At 43.2% G+C, this 17,193-nt stretch overlaps 1 protein-coding gene across 5 annotated transcripts in view; it reads left to right on the top strand.

Moving 5' to 3' along the window:
• The window catches only part of COL4A5 (collagen type IV alpha 5 chain), a 121,884-nt gene extending 106,038 nt beyond the window's left edge, over nt 1-15,846 (top strand). For 3 of the 5 annotated variants that reach the window (XM_033137707.1, XM_033137704.1, XM_033137706.1), the window contains 11 exons: nt 138-146; nt 2,468-2,601; nt 2,725-2,797; nt 4,205-4,276; nt 6,989-7,117; nt 7,287-7,385; nt 9,090-9,302; nt 10,078-10,255; nt 11,043-11,157; nt 11,498-11,670; nt 14,460-15,846. In XM_033137707.1, the coding sequence (XP_032993598.1) occupies nt 138-146; nt 2,468-2,601; nt 2,725-2,797; nt 4,205-4,276; nt 6,989-7,117; nt 7,287-7,385; nt 9,090-9,302; nt 10,078-10,255; nt 11,043-11,157; nt 11,498-11,670; nt 14,460-14,541 (1,277 nt within the window). In that variant the 3' untranslated portion in view covers nt 14,542-15,846. The remainder of the gene's footprint in view (nt 1-137; nt 147-2,467; nt 2,602-2,724; nt 2,798-4,204; nt 4,277-6,988; nt 7,118-7,286; nt 7,386-9,089; nt 9,303-10,077; nt 10,256-11,042; nt 11,158-11,497; nt 11,671-14,459) is intronic. The other 2 variants (XM_033137709.1, XM_033137708.1) reach the window with 1 other exon arrangement.
• Nucleotides 15,847-17,193: the final 1,347 nt, after the last annotated feature.

Genomic DNA, 17,193 nt, shown 5'->3' with positions numbered 1-17,193 from the left:
TGAAATGGTTTGCACTGTTTAGTATCAATATCTCTTCTGTACTACTTCTAACTAATAATCTTATTTTGCACTGTGTGGTGTCTGATATCCCCCCCTAACATCGATCATTGGGCTTTGGTGAACTCTGACCCTTCCAGGTCCTCCAGGTTAGATTCTTACCTTGGTCAGTTTGCTTTACTACATTGCTTTGGTTGTTTAAAATGTTGTTTTGACTGTAAATCAGAGAGTTATTTATTGTTTCATGAACGAGCCTGGTGAAGCTTCATGCTCATGCTCATGCACAGGCCACACCCCACCTGTGCCTCAGCTTGGTTGTGAAGATGAAATTAAGAACTTGCACCACCATTTTTTGTTAAAAGCAGTTTAGCATAACATCTAAAACCAGGCAACCCTGTGTTTGGACTTAACTATGTTTTCCTTTAAAGTAAAACCAAGTTCAATACCCTGGTTTATTGTTGAAATAAACCATAGTTAAGATTAACCACAGTTGAAGGTTTGGAAATAATGCTATAGAGTTATTAATTGAAAATGGAAGTGAAAGCTTCTAAGGAGGAGAGGGAGAAGAAATGCTAATGCACATAATTATTATGTCTGAACCCTGCCAATGTTTTAAGAATTGTGATTAATCCCCTATAGCTGCACTTGTATCAGCTAATGTGTCCTGTATTGGATCCTGGTTTTTCTTCAAAAACAGCGTTCCTGCTGACATGAATTCTACAATAAACATGAAAGCTAGGTTTTGGGGTTTAGTCTGTGCCCCTCCCCAGTCAGTATTACATTGTTAAGGAGATAATGGAATTTAAAAAAGGTTTCTTAATAACAAGTAACTAGCCAGTATTGCCAAAGAGAAAATTGCCAAGTCCCCACTAAATACCTTCCCCACTCCTCACAATCTATTTCATGTTTTTAATAAATTGTCAATATGTAAGTTCCACCTGATATGCTCTTCTACATATTTTAGTAAAGATATCTCTTACTTTTTTATAACTTTCATTTAAGATACAAACTGCATTTTATATTTGAGTCTGCTACTACCTAATGATGACCTTGTATTTATCAATGTGGCTAAAATAATAAATTGAGAATCTCATTCCTACATCTTGCATTCTCATGAAAAATTGTCCTGAGTTGTACAAACACAGGAGAAGTCTACAATGGAATGTGGCCCTTTCTCTTGCAGTGTACCTGTTCTCTATACTGCTGAAGGTGTCGTTTCACGTTCACTGTTCAATTCCCGTTCCTTTCAGCTGAACCCACAAGTGGTTTGTGCCCAATATAGGTTGTGAGAGTCCACAAAACACTGAAAAGTTTGCTTGCTTGAAAATGAAAATATCACCAAGAGCACCAGGATTCAGTCCCAATTCCCTCCACCTGTGAGATAGGAATGGAGAAGCTATGGCCCTCCAGATTTTGTTGTACCTACAACCTTGTATCATCACTGATCATTGGCCACCCTGACTGGGGCTGATGGGAGTTGTAGTCCAACAACATATGGAAGACACCAGCTTCCCCACTCATGCTGAAAGGCGATATCTTTTCAGTGCTTTGTTTTAAGTTGACTTTGTAAAGAAAAACAAGATTTGAATTTGGGTGAAAGGGTGTGATTATTAGAGGTAAGGCTAATAATCTGAAATGACTTCCTTGAGAAAACTCAAAATTGCAAACCCATCTAGTACATTGCAGGAGATGGCAACAGAACCCCCACACCCAACAGCCAGGTCCTTTCAGAGCTCCACCTTGAGCATGGAAATACATCTCTCCACAACCCTAATGAAAATGGCCCTTTAGCATAGGCCATACCAGAGCTCAGAAAGTCCATTTTAGAAAGGATTTAGTTCTTGCTCAATAAGGAACAAATTCCAGATCACGTTCATGCATTTAGAAAGCAAACTAGTTCAGTTCACAGTTCATCCTGGGGGCGGGGTGGGGGGTGGGGATTCTAGGCTTCAGAATGTTCCAAGTTGCTGTGCTTAAGTATATAATATACTTAAGAAGACATAAGAAAACAGCAAAATACACAAACACAATGGAATATGAATTGTTCAATATATTTCTCCCAATAATTACAACCTTTAAGCTTAAAGGCCCAGAGTGTCTAAAGTGCAGAAAATCACTTAAAAGAATGAACTTGAAGATGAGCTAGAAATCATTTTCTACCCCAAAACATACTCTATTCACATTCAGTTCACCCCAAAATTATGGGAACTACTTCCAGGTGTATTTATTTATTTGTTCTGTTTGTTTTCTATACCACCCTTCATCTGAGAATCACAGAGCAGTTTGAAATACAAAACATATAACATAGTAACAAACAAAAACAATAACCGTGTAGCGCAGAGGTTTCTGAGTTAATTCAGTGAACATTACTAAACCGAACAAGTACATTCCAAACACTCGCCCTCATTGATAACAGACAAGGGGACCAAGTCATTCTAACCCAAGAACTTATTTTTTTTGCAATATCAAGGTCTTCCTGGTTCAGAAGGCCCCCGTGGACCCCCCGGAACTGGAGGAGTAAGAGGAGAAAAGGGAAACCCTGGCCAACCAGGTCAGCCCGGAGCGCCTGGTTTGAAAGGAGACCAAGGACTTTCTGGACGCCCGGTGGGTGCTTGGAAATGGAGAAATGTTTGTTTCTAAAGCAGCAGTTGGTTTTGGATGAAAGAGATTTAGGCTGCAGTACTATACACACCTATGAAAGTAATAACCGCAACTGTGTTGTCTTAGGGTGATCCTGGTCGTCCTGGTCTGAATGGAATGAAAGGAGATCCTGGTGTTCCAGGAGTTCCAGGATTCCCAGGTACATTAAAGGCAATTCTGTAGGGCCTCTTTCAAGCTAAAACCATATGCCCCCTCATTGATAGTTTTAAACACCCAAGAGGGGCAAGAGTCCAGAGTTTGCAAGCAGCTTGTCTCCACATCTTTGAGCCTTACCAACTGAAAACTCATCCAACACAACAGGACTAGGCTGTGCTCTGGACAGATTCATCTGCTGTAATAGCAGAGTTGATCCTGGTGGATGCATGCAATTTTATGCTTAAAATGCTTTAAAACAAGCTGCTGTTACAGATATTAAAATACTGAAAGTAGTTTAGAACAACTTCAACATAAAGCAACAATAATCTATGAGGTTGTGGGCTCACCTTGTGAACATGGCGCATCATGTAGGAACCTGGAGCAGGGCCTTCTTAGTGGTGGAGCCCTTGTTGTGGGACTCCGTTCCCACAAAGGCATGGGTCACCACAACAATGGTGAGCTTCCACTACCTGAGTCAAAATGCCATTTCGAATCATGTAGAAATAATGAACAAGGTAACCAACACTGTAGCCACCGGAGCATGTTAAAATAAAAACTTTTGACAATAAAACTGTCTTATCCTTTGTCTTGGGGAGCCCACATGGTGCCCTCCAAATGTTGTTGGACTACAACTCCCATCACCGCTGAGCATTGGTCATGCTAGTTGGAAGTTGGAGTCAGTCCAACAAGATCAGGAAAACATGGTGTTGCCTACTTCTGGGTCTAATTGGTAAGCGTTGAACCTGCTGAGGGAGGCAATTGTAGAAATGAAGCACCAGTACTAAGAAAGCTCCCCCAACAGCCACTTCCAAAGCAGATCCAAAATTGTGGGCAGATTCTTCAGCTGGGAGATGGCTACAGTGCATCAGGCACCCATGTCCCAATCCATTTAGGGAGTGGGTGGGAAACCTTTTCAGCTCAAAGTGGGAGGCATTCTTTTCTGGGCAGCCTTCTGAGGGCCACATAGTAATGGTGGGTGGGGCCAGAGGAAAAAGTGAGCAGAGCAATGAATGTATGTTCTACCTCTGTACAGTAGGCTAGTTTCTACACCCACACCCACACCCACCTCTATCCTTAATCCAGAGAAGCAAGAAGCATCATTAGAGTTCAACGATACCTGTGTAAGCAGGACCAGTGAGGGGTTCGGTTTAGGGAGAGTTCTAAGGGCTGAATAGGCCTTGGACAGCCAAATATAGGCCCCTGGACCTGAGGGTCCCCACCCCAATTTTGGCCTTTATAGGTAAATGGTGCCATAAATGTTGCAGATAAAAATTATGTCCTTTGAGCTAAAGAAACAGGTATCTGGGGCAGGAGATAGAGTTGCTTCATGCAGTGCTAATGCTGCTAAATCGAGGAACAGATCTTTCAATTCCACTGGGTTATCATTAACTGCACAGCTTTTGCCTTTCAGGCATGAAGGGGCCCCTTGGACCTTCAGGACCACCAGGCCTTGGAGGAGACCCTGGACTCCCTGGATCTCCAGGTAGGAACTGTGTTTTTTGTGTGGCTGAACCAGAATGGAAATGAACTGTGAGACCTTGTTTTGACCAGGGTAGGGATGTTTATTGGAGAAGAATTGGTCTGCTGCATTTCTTCTGCTTTAAAGAGTATAGTAACTGGGCCATCAAAGCTGCTGCCACCACCCAGCATTTTTAAAACTCATATAGAAGGAAGCTGCTGGAAAGTTGCTGAAGGCTCCCCTCTCAGAAAGTAGGGCAGCCAACATGAGAAGCTGGATTACAGATCATAGTTTGTTTGGAGTGAACCAAACCCTAGTAACAGATTCAGATGTAAAGTTAAGTCAGAGATTGTGGTTTGTTCCTCCCAGCGTGAATCACAGAATCATAGTATTGTAGAGTTGGAAAGGACTCATAGCTGTCGACCTTTCCCTTTTTTGTGGGAAATTCCCTTATTATAGCATTGGGAAACAGCAGGGAGGGTTGACAGCTATGAAAGGACCCTGAGGGTATTCAATCCAACTCTTGCTATGCAGGAACCACAACTAAAGCATCCATGACAGATGGCCATCCAACCCCTGCTTAAAAACTTCCAATGATTGAGAGTTTACCCACTTTCTAAGGGGTCAAACAGTTCTTACTGTCAGAAAGTTATTCCTGATGTTTAGTTGGAATCTCCTTTCTTGTAACTTGAAGTCGTTGCTTTGGGTATATACTCTGTATGTATACAGAGCAGCACAAAACAACTTGCTCCATCTTCCATGTGGCAGATATTTGAAAGATGACTGTCATATCATTCTGAGCTTTGGCCCACCTGATCTTCTCCCAGCAACTGTTGGCTAATTGTGTATACTCTTCCTTCATGATTCCCCCTTTCTCCCATTTCTTATAATGCCCTTCTTAAATCTCAGCTCATCTGTAAGTTCCTTGTGCAGTCACACCAGTTTCTTTAAATGCCTCCCACTTTTCTTTCTAGTTGGAATCATAAGGACTTCTGATGAAAGAAAGCCTGATTCACTTGTGCATTGTAAACCATAGTTGAAAGCTTAATGTGACATGCAAATACAGCCACAGAATCATAGAGTCATTGGGAGCTTTAGGTCATCTAGTTTAACCCGTTTTATACAGGAAACCCAGAGCTAGAGCTTGCCCCACATGCTTGAAGACTTCCACTGAAGACCTACCACTCCACTACGTTATTGGTTCCATTGTCAAACTGCTCTTACAATCAAAAAGTTGCTGTTACCATTCATCCAAAATCTACCTGGCAGCTTAAGTTCATAAGATCTGGTCCTGCCCCCTGGGGCAGCAGAGAGCAAGCCTTTGATCTTTCCGGGTGCTCTTTGGGTATTTGAGTATTTTAAGAAAGCTATCATGTCTCCCCTAAGTCTTCTGCAGGCTAAGCAGCATACTCAGTATGTTTAATCTTTCTGCATAGGGTTTGTTTTCCATACTTCTGACTATTTTCATTGCCCTCCTCTGAACCCATTCTAGTCTGATTATATTCTCCTTAAAGTGAGGATGTTGCAAAGATCACTTAATTTACTTTATTTGCCTTATGCTTGTGTCGAACAGAAGCATCAGCCTCAGCCCAGCATGACCAGTGGTTAGGAATGATGGGAGTTGTGGTCAAGCAACATCTGAAAGGCCACAGGTTCCCTCTCCCTGTACTATATAGATACATCTCTTGAGCTATATTCAAAATACAAATAAGATCATAAGAAGGGCCTGCTGGATGAGGTTAATGGAGTTCAGTAGCCTGCTCTCACAGTGGCCAACTAGATGCCTATGGGAAGCCCCAAGCAGGACATGAGCCCAAGAGCCCTCTCCCCTCCTGTGGTTTCCAGCAAATGGCATTCAGAACCATTGCTTCCTCCAACTGTGGAAGCAGAGCATAGCCATCATGGCTAGTAGCCATCAACAGCCCTGTCCTCTATGAATTTGTCTAATCCTCTTCTAAATTCATTCACATTGGTGGCCATCACTGCTTCCTGTAGGAGCGAGTTCCATAGCTGAACTATGTACTGTCTGAAAAATACTTTCTTTAATCCATTCTGAATCTTGCAACATTCAGTTTCATTGGATGTCCACGAGTTCTGGTGTTATGAAGGAGAAAAGCTGTTCTCTAGCTAAGTTTTCCATGCCATGCATAATAATGTTATAAATTTCTATCATGTGTCACCTCTTCAACTTTTCTCAAGCAAACATCAATCAAGAAGAAGTGGGGCGGGGGGAATCTACCAAGTTATGCAAAGTTTTAGCATAGTAAAGGCATAGGAGAAAGGGGCAGATTTTCTACCAGGTCCAGATCAGGCTGAATTTCACTGTCATTGAGTCCAGTTTGGAGAAAAGGTTTTTCTCTGTCCTTTGTTCTGAATGTCAGGTGCCTTTGAGTCTCTCTTGTGTGCTGTAAAAAAAGTGAAAAGACAAAAGCCCTTTGTGTCACAAATCAAAAGTCTCCTATGGGGTCAGAATGACTTGTCTGCTCCAGTGTAGGGCATATCTCAGAAAGTCTTTGAACCTTTGAAGCAAAGTTGGTCACAGTTTGAATGGTTTCAGTCTGATCCAACAAAAGGACTGCTGGGCCCCCGATGGACCTAATCAATTTCCCTTTGGTGGGATGTGCATGTGCAAATGTTTTCCCTTGTGGGATTCACCCCCCCCCTCCCCTAATGAATCATTAAGAGGAGGACCAGTTAGTGATGTAAAAACTGAAAACTGCTTTTGCTTTCTCCTAGGACCTCCAGGGATACCTGGTCCAGCTGGACAAACAATTATTGTAAAAGGTGATCCAGGCCCACCAGGTCCTCCAGGGCAGCCTGGAATGAAAGGTCTACCTGGACTATCAGGCCCTCCAGGATTACCAGGTAAATTTCTCATTTGGAGACATAAGAAACTCAGATAAAACAGACAATTGCATAGCTTAACATTTGGCTAGCTCCCAGGATTAAATAAAGCCTGATACTATAGTTGCTGATTGCTTAGGCATATTTGCAGACATTTTGCTACAATTTGTTTGTGCATACACATATCTAGGCCCAATCGGTCTTCCTGGTGATCCTGGACGAGATGGGCTTCCTGGATTTGATGGACCAGGAGGACGTAAAGGAGAGAGGGGACTTCCAGGTCAACAAGGTATGGTAAGCGTTCCATCCATGTTGAAGAGAATTTCAGTGAGAGGGTGGTGACAGGCACATGGTGTGCAGAGCAATCTGATTTGCCTGATTGCCATAGTCTTAAGGAACAGGGTATCTTAAAGTTTTCTTTTGTTTAGGTTGGTGGGTACAAAGGTTTGCTTGTTTGTTTGTTTGTTTGCTTACATCATTATTCCTCCTCCCTGCATTATATCCTCAGAGCAACCCTGTGAGTTAGGCTATGCTGAGAGTCACTGGCCCTAGTTCACCCAGTGAGCTTTATGGTTGAGTGGGAACTTGTGAGTGAATGCATATGGATAAATTTAAGTGAATGCTCTCTAGATGACTTTTGCTGCAGCATTTTGTAGTTACTGTGCACTCTGAGGTACATGTGCTGGAGGGGAGGAACTTGCTCCAAGGTGGGGAGAAGAAGCACTGTGTGCAAGGAGGAGGTTCCATCAAAACTGCAGAGTAGGAAGCTACATGTCTTTAGAATAGCTGCTTGAGGGGAAGGTGATAATGTGCATTAACTGGACATAGGAAATGTAGTTTGGTACCAAACTCTGAAAGTACCGTAGTTGAACCCTAAATAGGCGGATTTTGAATTTATCTGAATTTTTCAGTTAAAAAGCACAAGACGATGTAGAGTGAAGGGAACAAATTATAAGGGGAGAGCACATTCACCTTCTTCTGAGTCGGGGGCTCTCTCTTTCTCTCTCTCTATTTTATTGCAGATAATGTATTTATCATCTTCCCATTCTAGACAGTAGGTTGCATCCAATAAAATGACACAGAGAGTAGCCAAATTTAAATCAATGGGCATACATTAGCCATGTTTTCAGAGAGTTTGCTCTGAGAGGGACTGGCATTAGATATCATCCACAGGGTGTAGGACACCTTACAACAGTTCTAAGGCAAAAGCCAAAACGAGAATAATAATAATAAAAGCAGAGATGGATGATGCCCAAACTTGGCCCTCCAGCTGTTTTTGGACTACAACTCCCATCATCCCTAGCTAACAGGACCAGTGGTCAGAGATGATGGCAACTGTAGTCCCAAAACAGCTGGAAGGCCAAGTTTGGGCATCACTGATAGATGAACCAATCCAACTGAAAACCACAGCCCAGCATGTCAGATGGCTGCCTAAATATATTATTGGATAGGTGGTGAAAAGCACAGAGTGCAGTTAGGGAGTTCCATAGCCTAGGTGCAACCAGAGAAACCATGGTCTGGCTAATCTTGCCTTACCCACCACTAGGACATGAAGAAAAACCTCCTCAGCAGAACCTCCATATCTGCATGATACATTTAAAGCAACTACGATGCTGCTTAGGAAGTCATGGCTTTTCCCCCCCCCAAAGGATCCTGGGAACTGTAGTTTGCTAAGGGTGCTGAGAGTTGTTTGGAGGCCTCCTATTCCTTTCCGGAGCTACAATTCAGAGTTATTTAGGGCACTCTGGTGCTCTGTGAGGGGACAAGGGGCCTCCTAACAACTCTCAGATCTCTTAGCAAACTACCATTCCCAGGACCCTTTTGGGGAAGCCAAGCCTGCTTAAAGTCAAATGATACAGTGGGGATTCAGCCTATCTCTACACAGTTTGGCATTTGTTCTGTGTGGCATGCCTTTGCTTCACAGCCTTTGCTTCATACGTCTTTACATCTTTCTCAGGGGAATTAATCCATTTTGTTTGTCCTGCATAAACAGGTCAACGAGGCTCACAGGGGCCCCCTGGTCCAGATGGACTCCAGGGCCCCCCTGGTCTTCCTGGGACTGCTTCAGTTGCTCATGGATTCCTCATAACTCGCCACAGCCAGACAACAGACACGCCGTTCTGCCCACAAGGAACCACCCAGATTTACAATGGATTTTCTCTTCTCTACGTGCAGGGGAATGAGAGAGCCCACGGGCAGGACTTGGGTGAGACATAGTCTTTGCTGGGAATGTGATTGATTCGTTTGTTCATTCACCACCTTTCCAGAGTACCCAAAGCAGCTTGAATCCTAGAAGATGGAAAGGAGCCCAATGGTCATCTAGTCCAACCCCCACTAAAGCATCCATGACATGTGGCTATCCAAAGCAACAAAGAAAGCAGAAATCAGCAATTTAGCAAAGACTAAATTTAATGTTACAAAACAAATCATCTGGACTTAGGGCCCAGCCACACTTTCTTTTGTCCCATGATTTCAAGTCGCCATTCCAACAGGTGTTTCTTTCTGTCTCGCTGCTTTCCCCGGAAAAACACGCAGTTTGCTGCACAATTGGAACAAATGTCAATCCACAGGAAACCCGATTGAAGCACTATGAATCCCACTTTACAGATGGCAAACTGAGGCTGGGATTTGCCCATAGCCACAAAGTAAATCCATGGCAGAGGAGGGGGTCACCAAAGTCAAATACATAATCCTTTAGGCCTGCACTGCATCTTCTGGGCCAGTGGTTGGGAAGACCCTTCTGCATGGTGCATTTAAGGCTGCCTTTTCCAACCTAGGGTTCCAAGAAGTTGCTGGACTACATATCCCATTAGCCTCATACAGCATGTGTAATAGTTGAGGTTGGTGGGAGGTGTAGTCCAGCAACATCTTGGGACCAGGGATGGGAGAAGCTGGGTTAGGGATTATATAAAGACCTTCCACAGAGGGGAAGATTCCCCCTACCCCCTCATGCCTATAAAATTGTGTCTCTTGTTTGTCAGGCACTGCTGGAAGCTGCCTCCGCCGTTTCAGCACCATGCCCTTCATGTTCTGCAACATCAACAATGTCTGTAATTTTGCATCTCGGAACGACTATTCCTACTGGCTCTCCACCCCTGAGCCAATGCCAATGAGCATGGAGCCTTTAACTGGAAAGAATATCCAACCCTTCATTAGCCGGTGAGGCAGAAAGTGGGATTTGAATCCAAACACACACAGATAATGCATGTTCTTTCTGTCTTTTAGTTGCTTTCTTCAAATAGCTGTCTAGATGAAGATGTTGCTACATAAAGCTATATAAAACATTATGGAGCTGTATCTTTATATATGAGGGCTTATTAGTATGGGATGGGTACAGATTGATGGGCAGGAGATTCAAGACAGACAAAAGAAAGGTCTTCCTCACACCACAACCAATTAACGTGTAGGATCAAACTATGGAGTGGGTATTGTTTTGTCATTTTGTTTTGTGGTTTTGTATTGTAAACTGCCATGTGATCTTGGATGAAGGGTGGTATAGAAACTTAATAAATAATAATAAGTCCACATTAAGTAGCTTAGAGATTAATTAATTTGTGGTACTTATGCACCACCCATTATCCATGCGCACTGGGCAGTTGCTGCAAATTAAAATCAATAAAATAGAACCAGCAGACAATTGAAACAATCCAGAAACTGCACTGTCACTCAGAGTTAGCATAAAGCCATATGAAGCAAAAAGGAGTTTGAGGAGAGGCCTACCCATTGCTGTTAGCCACAATGTAGAACCTCCATGTTCAGTGGCAGTATTCCAGCTGCTGGGTAGCAACAGCGGGAGAGGGTTATTGCCTTCATGCCCTGCTTTTGGGCTTTGTAGGAACTTCTAACTGGTTACAGTAAGACACAATGCATTGAACTAGATGGGATTTTTAATCTGATTCAGCAGGTCTTTTAACACTGTTCCTTCCCCAATATTTTCCCCTTCAAGCTGCACTGTCTGTGAAGCTCCTGCCATGGTTATAGCGATCCACAGCCAGACCATTCAAATCCCACCTTGTCCACAAGGCTGGAACTCGCTATGGATTGGATATTCTTTTATGATGGTATGTACCTTCACTGAAAGTTTCCATAATAATGTCCCAAGCTCTCTCCATGAGTTTGGGGCAAATGCATGTGAGCTTAAAGAGGGGAGAGGGCAGGAGTCATATTCACACCCCACCCACCAATATCCCTGTACACTCCAGACAAGCCATATAACATTGAGTCCAAACCATGGTTTAGCTTCTGGTAGCATGGCAGCAGCAGGAGCCAGCGCAGAGCAAAAGTGACCACAGTTTTCTCCCTGTGCACCAGCACAATTCCTTGTCTATGGTGAGCCATAGTTTGGCTTAGCATTTAGTGTGGATGAGGCCAATTAAACTGACCTTGCTGCTTATTTTTTAGCATACCAGTGCTGGGGCAGAGGGATCTGGACAGGCATTGGCCTCTCCTGGTTCCTGCCTGGAAGAATTCCGTTCCGCTCCTTTCATTGAGTGCCATGGTCGAGGGACCTGCAACTATTATGCTAATTCATACAGTTTCTGGCTGGCAACTGTGGAAGTGGCAGAAATGTTTAGGTGAGTGTGCCCCACATTGACTAATGTATATATATTTGGCAAGTTTTTTGTTCAGTATGCATTTGGACACTTCATATGATATCTTGATGGTTCCGGAAATCAAGGAGCAGGGTTTTGTCAAGGTTTGGATACTATTGGACGCCATTTTCAATCACAATCTCCAAGCTTGTCAGTTTTTAAAAATTGCTTACAAATAGAAGCAGACAAAAATAATGAGTCTCAGCAGATGCAACAAACAAAACAACATAGGGATTAATTCCAGATAAACTTAAACATGTAAACTTATAAAGTTTAAGTCACATCTAACTAGGATTGCCATATATGTCCTCTTTTTCCAGGATACTTCCTCTTTTTCATGGGTATGTAAAATTGAGTGCCGTCATAGCAATCCATAGTTAAAGGTAAAGGGACCCCTGACCATTAGGTTCAGTCATGTCCGACTCTGGGGTTGCGGCGCTCATCTCGCGTTACTGGCCGAGAGAGCCGGTGTACAGCTTCCAGGTCATGTGGCCAGCATGACTAAGCCGCTTCTGGTGAACCAGAGCAGCGCATGGAAACGCCGTTTACCTTCCCGCCAGAGTGATACCTATTTATCTACTTGCAATTTGACGTGCTTTCAAACTGCTAGGTGGGCAGGAGCTGGGACCCAGCAACGGGAGCTCACCCCGTTGCGGGGATTCAAACCACCAACCTTCTGATCAGCAAGCCCTAGACTCTGTGGTTTAACCGACAGCGGAAGTCGGCAAATGTGTCCTCTTTTTTGCTCTTCAAAATATGGCAACCCTAAACCACACCAGCCTGTAATCTAATACAGAAAGTTCTTTCACTACATACATTGTCATGGGAGACAGATTTCTGAGCTGCTATTGGTTCAGGTATAATTAACTATTACTTTGTGTAAATTATATGTAAGGTTCACAGTCTAGGCAAAATCCTTTCCTAAGTGCAGTAGAGACAATGCCTACATGTGTAAGGATTCCATTAAGACAGAATAAGACCATCTGGTGCCCTCCATATATTATTGGACTCCAACTCCCATCAGCCCCGGTCAGCTGAGTTATGGTAAACTAGAAATGTAGCTAAAAGCTTGGTGCACCTGTCAAAGCAAAACCCCATTCTGCACAACCATAGCATGCATTTAGGACTAGGAAATAACCTAAACCGACATCAAGGGTGGGAAACCTGTCATCTTCCAGATGATGTTGGACTACAACTCCCATCGGTCCCAGCCAGCATAGCTAATGGACAAGGATGATGGGAGTTGCAGTCAAACAACCTCTGGAGGGCACCAAATTGGCTACCCCTGGACAGGACATAATCATCCTGCCAGATTATTAAAAGAATCCTCAGAGGTCCATCTGAGTCGATCCACCCACAGAGATGAGGTGTGTGGTGTCCTAGCATAGGCCTTTTTGTGATGGCACCCCAATCACCTGAATTACAGAATGTGCTCTCAGGAGCAGGGCTCACCTGGTGTTGTGCCTGTTCTCTTTTTGGCAGCTGGTGAATATTTCCTTAAAAACAACAATAACTGCCCCTTACCTTTACAACTTTTAGTCTCCTTTTGTACTGAAATCTTTTACTTAGTTTTTATGCTGAGGTTTTTTGCACTGCATTTCTCTTGATTCTTTTATTTGGGTTTTAATCTTGTGAGCCTCTAAGGTAGGGGTCCCCAAACTAAGGTCTGTGGGCTGGATACAGCCCACGCGAGCCAATTATCCGGCCCCCGACACCCCCTGCCGCCCGCTCTTACAGGGGCGTGGCGGCGTGGCTACCCATCTCTGGGTCGGCGCAGCACCGAAAATAGCTTTTGCGCATGCGCAAGCGTAATTTCCGGCGCACTTCCGTGTCTGCAGAGGCCCATGCGCACAAGCTATTTCCAGTGCCATGCCACGCCAGAAGTGCACCAGAAATGACGCGCATGCGCACAAGCTATTTCCGGTGCCGTGCCGCGCCGGAAAAGCAAGTGCGTGCGCATATGGGCGCGTGCTCCCCTGCCTTCTGGCCCGCCACACAATTGGCGCCGGAGGAACGGGCCCGAGGCTAGGTAAGTTTGGCAACCCCTGCTCTAAGGGCATCTTTTTTTCTTTTTAATGAAGAACATATTCTTAAAACATTGTGATAAATAAATAAAATCCTCCATCATCCTGCCCCCTGCCCATCTTTGGCCATGCACACAGGCGCTGTACCAGAGTCGTATATAAAATGTGATCATACACACGCTTCCTTTACCCCCATATGGCTTGTTCTCTCCACCCATTCCACTCCCAACATCTCCAGTTAAAGAGGTCTTGGAAAGCCTTCTATCTCAGAGAGAAAGACTCTGAAAACCTACTGCCAGCTGCAGCTGGAAGACCCAGTGACCCCTGAGTCAGCCCTCCCTCTCAACTATGACTTCATCTAGCCATAGGAACATAGGCAGCTGCTTTAAATGTAGCCAGACCCATTGGTCCATCTAGCTCAGTGTTATCATCAATGACTGACAGTGGCATTCCAGGGAGGGAGTTTCTCCTAGCCCTACTTGAAGATTGGGCCTGGGACCTTCTGCATGCAAAGCAGATGTTTTAAAAAAGCTAAGGCTTTTTTCCCCAGACACACGGCTCAGCTTGCCTCGCAGGGCTGTTGAGAGTATAGCATAGCAGGTTGGGAGGGACCTTGAATGCCACCCTAAGATCCTTGGAGGAAGGTTGGTATAGAGATGTAACTATGGTATGATGCTGGGCTATGTCTGACTCCATGTATTATTAAGCCAACTAACTTTATGTGTCCTCTGCATTTCTGTTGACCAGTAAACCTCAGTCGGAGACTCTGAAAGCTGGAGACCTGAGGACGCGCATTAGTCGATGCCAAGTTTGTATGAAGAGGACGTAATGCCTCAAAGACTTTTGAAAACAACGGAGAAATCTAACGGTGCACTTCCTTTAGATATACACTTCCTTTAGATATAACAATGGTGCTATTGTGCAGAAGAAGAAGAAGAAGAAGAAGAAGAAGAAGAAGAAGAAGAAGAGAAAATTCTGATTATGCAGATTCCGGTGTGCCTCTCCTCAAGTGCCATCCCAAAGGTGTTCTTCTGGTGCATTTTGTGTGTGTGTGTCAAGGAAGGGAACTGACCTCTTGCAAAATATTGGAGACACCTGGGGTCACTAAGGATCAGAAGGTGAAGTTACCACTTCTCCCACCCCAAAGGCCAAGAGGGCCCGCTTTGAAAATTGATCCCAGAGGAAAAGAAGAAACTACAATCTTACAATGCACTGTGATGGTTCAAAAGAGCAGACTGCTCAGTTTTGAGAAGCCCAAAGTTCATGGTGCTACTAACCCTACTGTACCCCAGGTTTTTAATATGAAATGTTTAAGCTTATTTTTTCCCCATTGTAAGTAATGAAATGTGTATATTGTGTAAGCACATTTTTTAAGTTTTCAACTTCTTAATCATTTAGACACAAAGCAGCCTAAAATCACTGACTTCACCAGAGTAAACCAAACCCTATATATAAATATATATGTTAAAAATACTCACATAAAGCAGAAAGCAATATTGTATAGGCAATAAGTGACGAGAGGATCTATTTTTGTCGTGCAGCAAACTACTACTGAGTTTTAAAGGTTTATTTTCTTCTCTGAGTTCTGGGCATATTTTATTTAGGAAAAGGTATAATAATGCTATAGCCATAATTGTTTTTAATCGGGGCTGTTGATGTCTATATTGTATGCCACACTTTTGATGATTCTATCTGTCCTTAAGAAGCAAAAGAAAAAAGACAAACCCACATTTTAAAGGGTTTTATTTTTGCATATTCTGTGAAATATTTTAAATGCTCAGCCAATCTGGTGCTTTGCAGATGTTCTAGACTACAACTCCCATCATCCCTAGCAAATGACCATGTTGACTGGGGCTTATGGGAGTTGTAGTCCAAAACCTCCAGAGGGCACAAGATTAGGGAAGGCTGCTATTTTCTTCTATTAAAAATAAATCATATTCATATAGTAATAACTTACATTGGTTCAGCTAACTACCCCTTGGAAAATATGCAGAAAACACAAATGTATAAATATTATTCATGCACACACAAATCCACTTTTTTTTAGCTATGGTGTCTTATATTTTATGCAGAGTAACTGTACACTTTGAAAAACCCTTTTGACTGAAATAAAGTGAAAACTGGTAATAATTGACCTTTTCATACCTGCATGTCAGTTATTCAGGGAGTCTCTTTAAGGGGATCCCTACAAGTTAGCCGTTATTCTAACAACAGTTGATAAACATCATCCTTCTTGAATGGTTAGGGTTAGGTTTATTAAATTTATATATCGCTTCCTCCTATTATTTATTCAGTTTATTTCCTGCCCTTCCTCCCAAAGGAACCCTGGGCAGCAAACACATCAAAAACAGTCTAAAAATAGCTTAAAACAATCACATTGTCTTAGGCAATGATTTCATGGTTACCAGGATCAGTATATTTCAGACATCAAATGCCTGGGTATAAACAGGAAAAGTTTCAGATTCTTCCTGAAAGTGAGCAATAAAGGAGATAGAAGACTCTCACCAGGAAAAGTCCAAAAGCAATTTGCAAGCAGAGTAAAAATACAATTCAACACCATCATCAGATTTATTAACTGCCTTTTAAACTACCGTCTCAATGCAATTTATGCATAAACTTATAAGTTAAGGTGTATATATAAGTAATTTTAGGATATGATAACAGGGGAATTTTGTATATGTGTAAGAGCTGGGATCAAATCGCTCCATTTTTTCTCATAAAATATGCAAGTTGAGTAAATATGCAAGTATTTATCCAGTTTTCGTTTACAATGAGAAGGGTTTCACTTTTTTACCCCATTCTTTAGGCACAGATGACCTAATAAGAACACACAATACTTGATTGGAAAATAAAACCTGCTTATCTTGTCCTGGCAGAGCTTCCTGGGATCAGGCAGTCCATCTCTGCTGCTAGAAGGGTCAAAGTGCAATTCCTACAGAAGACTGGGCAGCAGCAACAGCAGCAGGCATGAGCCAAGGAGAGAAACCTGCACTGGTCTAATGCAGGGATGGGGAACCTGTGGACCTTCAGGTGTTGTTGCCTCCAACTCCCATCAACAACACCAGGAGGGCCGCAGCATGTTCCCCATCCCTGGGATTTCTCATAATTCTACTATTCCTCCTTGTGGTTTCCTTAGCCAGCTCTGGAAAGTGTCAGAAGTTGATGATCCTCAGCCAAGCCAGATGTGTGTCTTCAGCTAGAATAAGATGATTTTGCCCACCATGTCAGCTCCCTGTTTTAATCAGGAATCGGTAATTTAATATTGTGTGTGAATTCTCCTCCTCACATCCAAAATGAACAAGAAGTGTGCTAGGGTTCACTTGTGCATCAGCACTCCCCAAAAAGGAAATGTGTTACCAAAAAGAAGACACAGTACGTAGCTAAACTATGGAACCGCTTCCCACAGGAGGCAGTGATGGCTACCAACTCAGAATTCATGGAGGACAAGGCTACTGGTGGTTAATAGATGTGATGGCTATAT

The sequence above is a fragment of the Lacerta agilis genome, chromosome Z (assembly GCF_009819535.1).
Source record: "Lacerta agilis isolate rLacAgi1 chromosome Z, rLacAgi1.pri, whole genome shotgun sequence".
Classification (NCBI taxonomy): Eukaryota; Metazoa; Chordata; class Lepidosauria; order Squamata; family Lacertidae; genus Lacerta; species Lacerta agilis.
The sequence above is the reverse complement of the archived record's forward strand: the minus strand, read 5'-3'. Positions and strand labels throughout refer to the sequence as shown.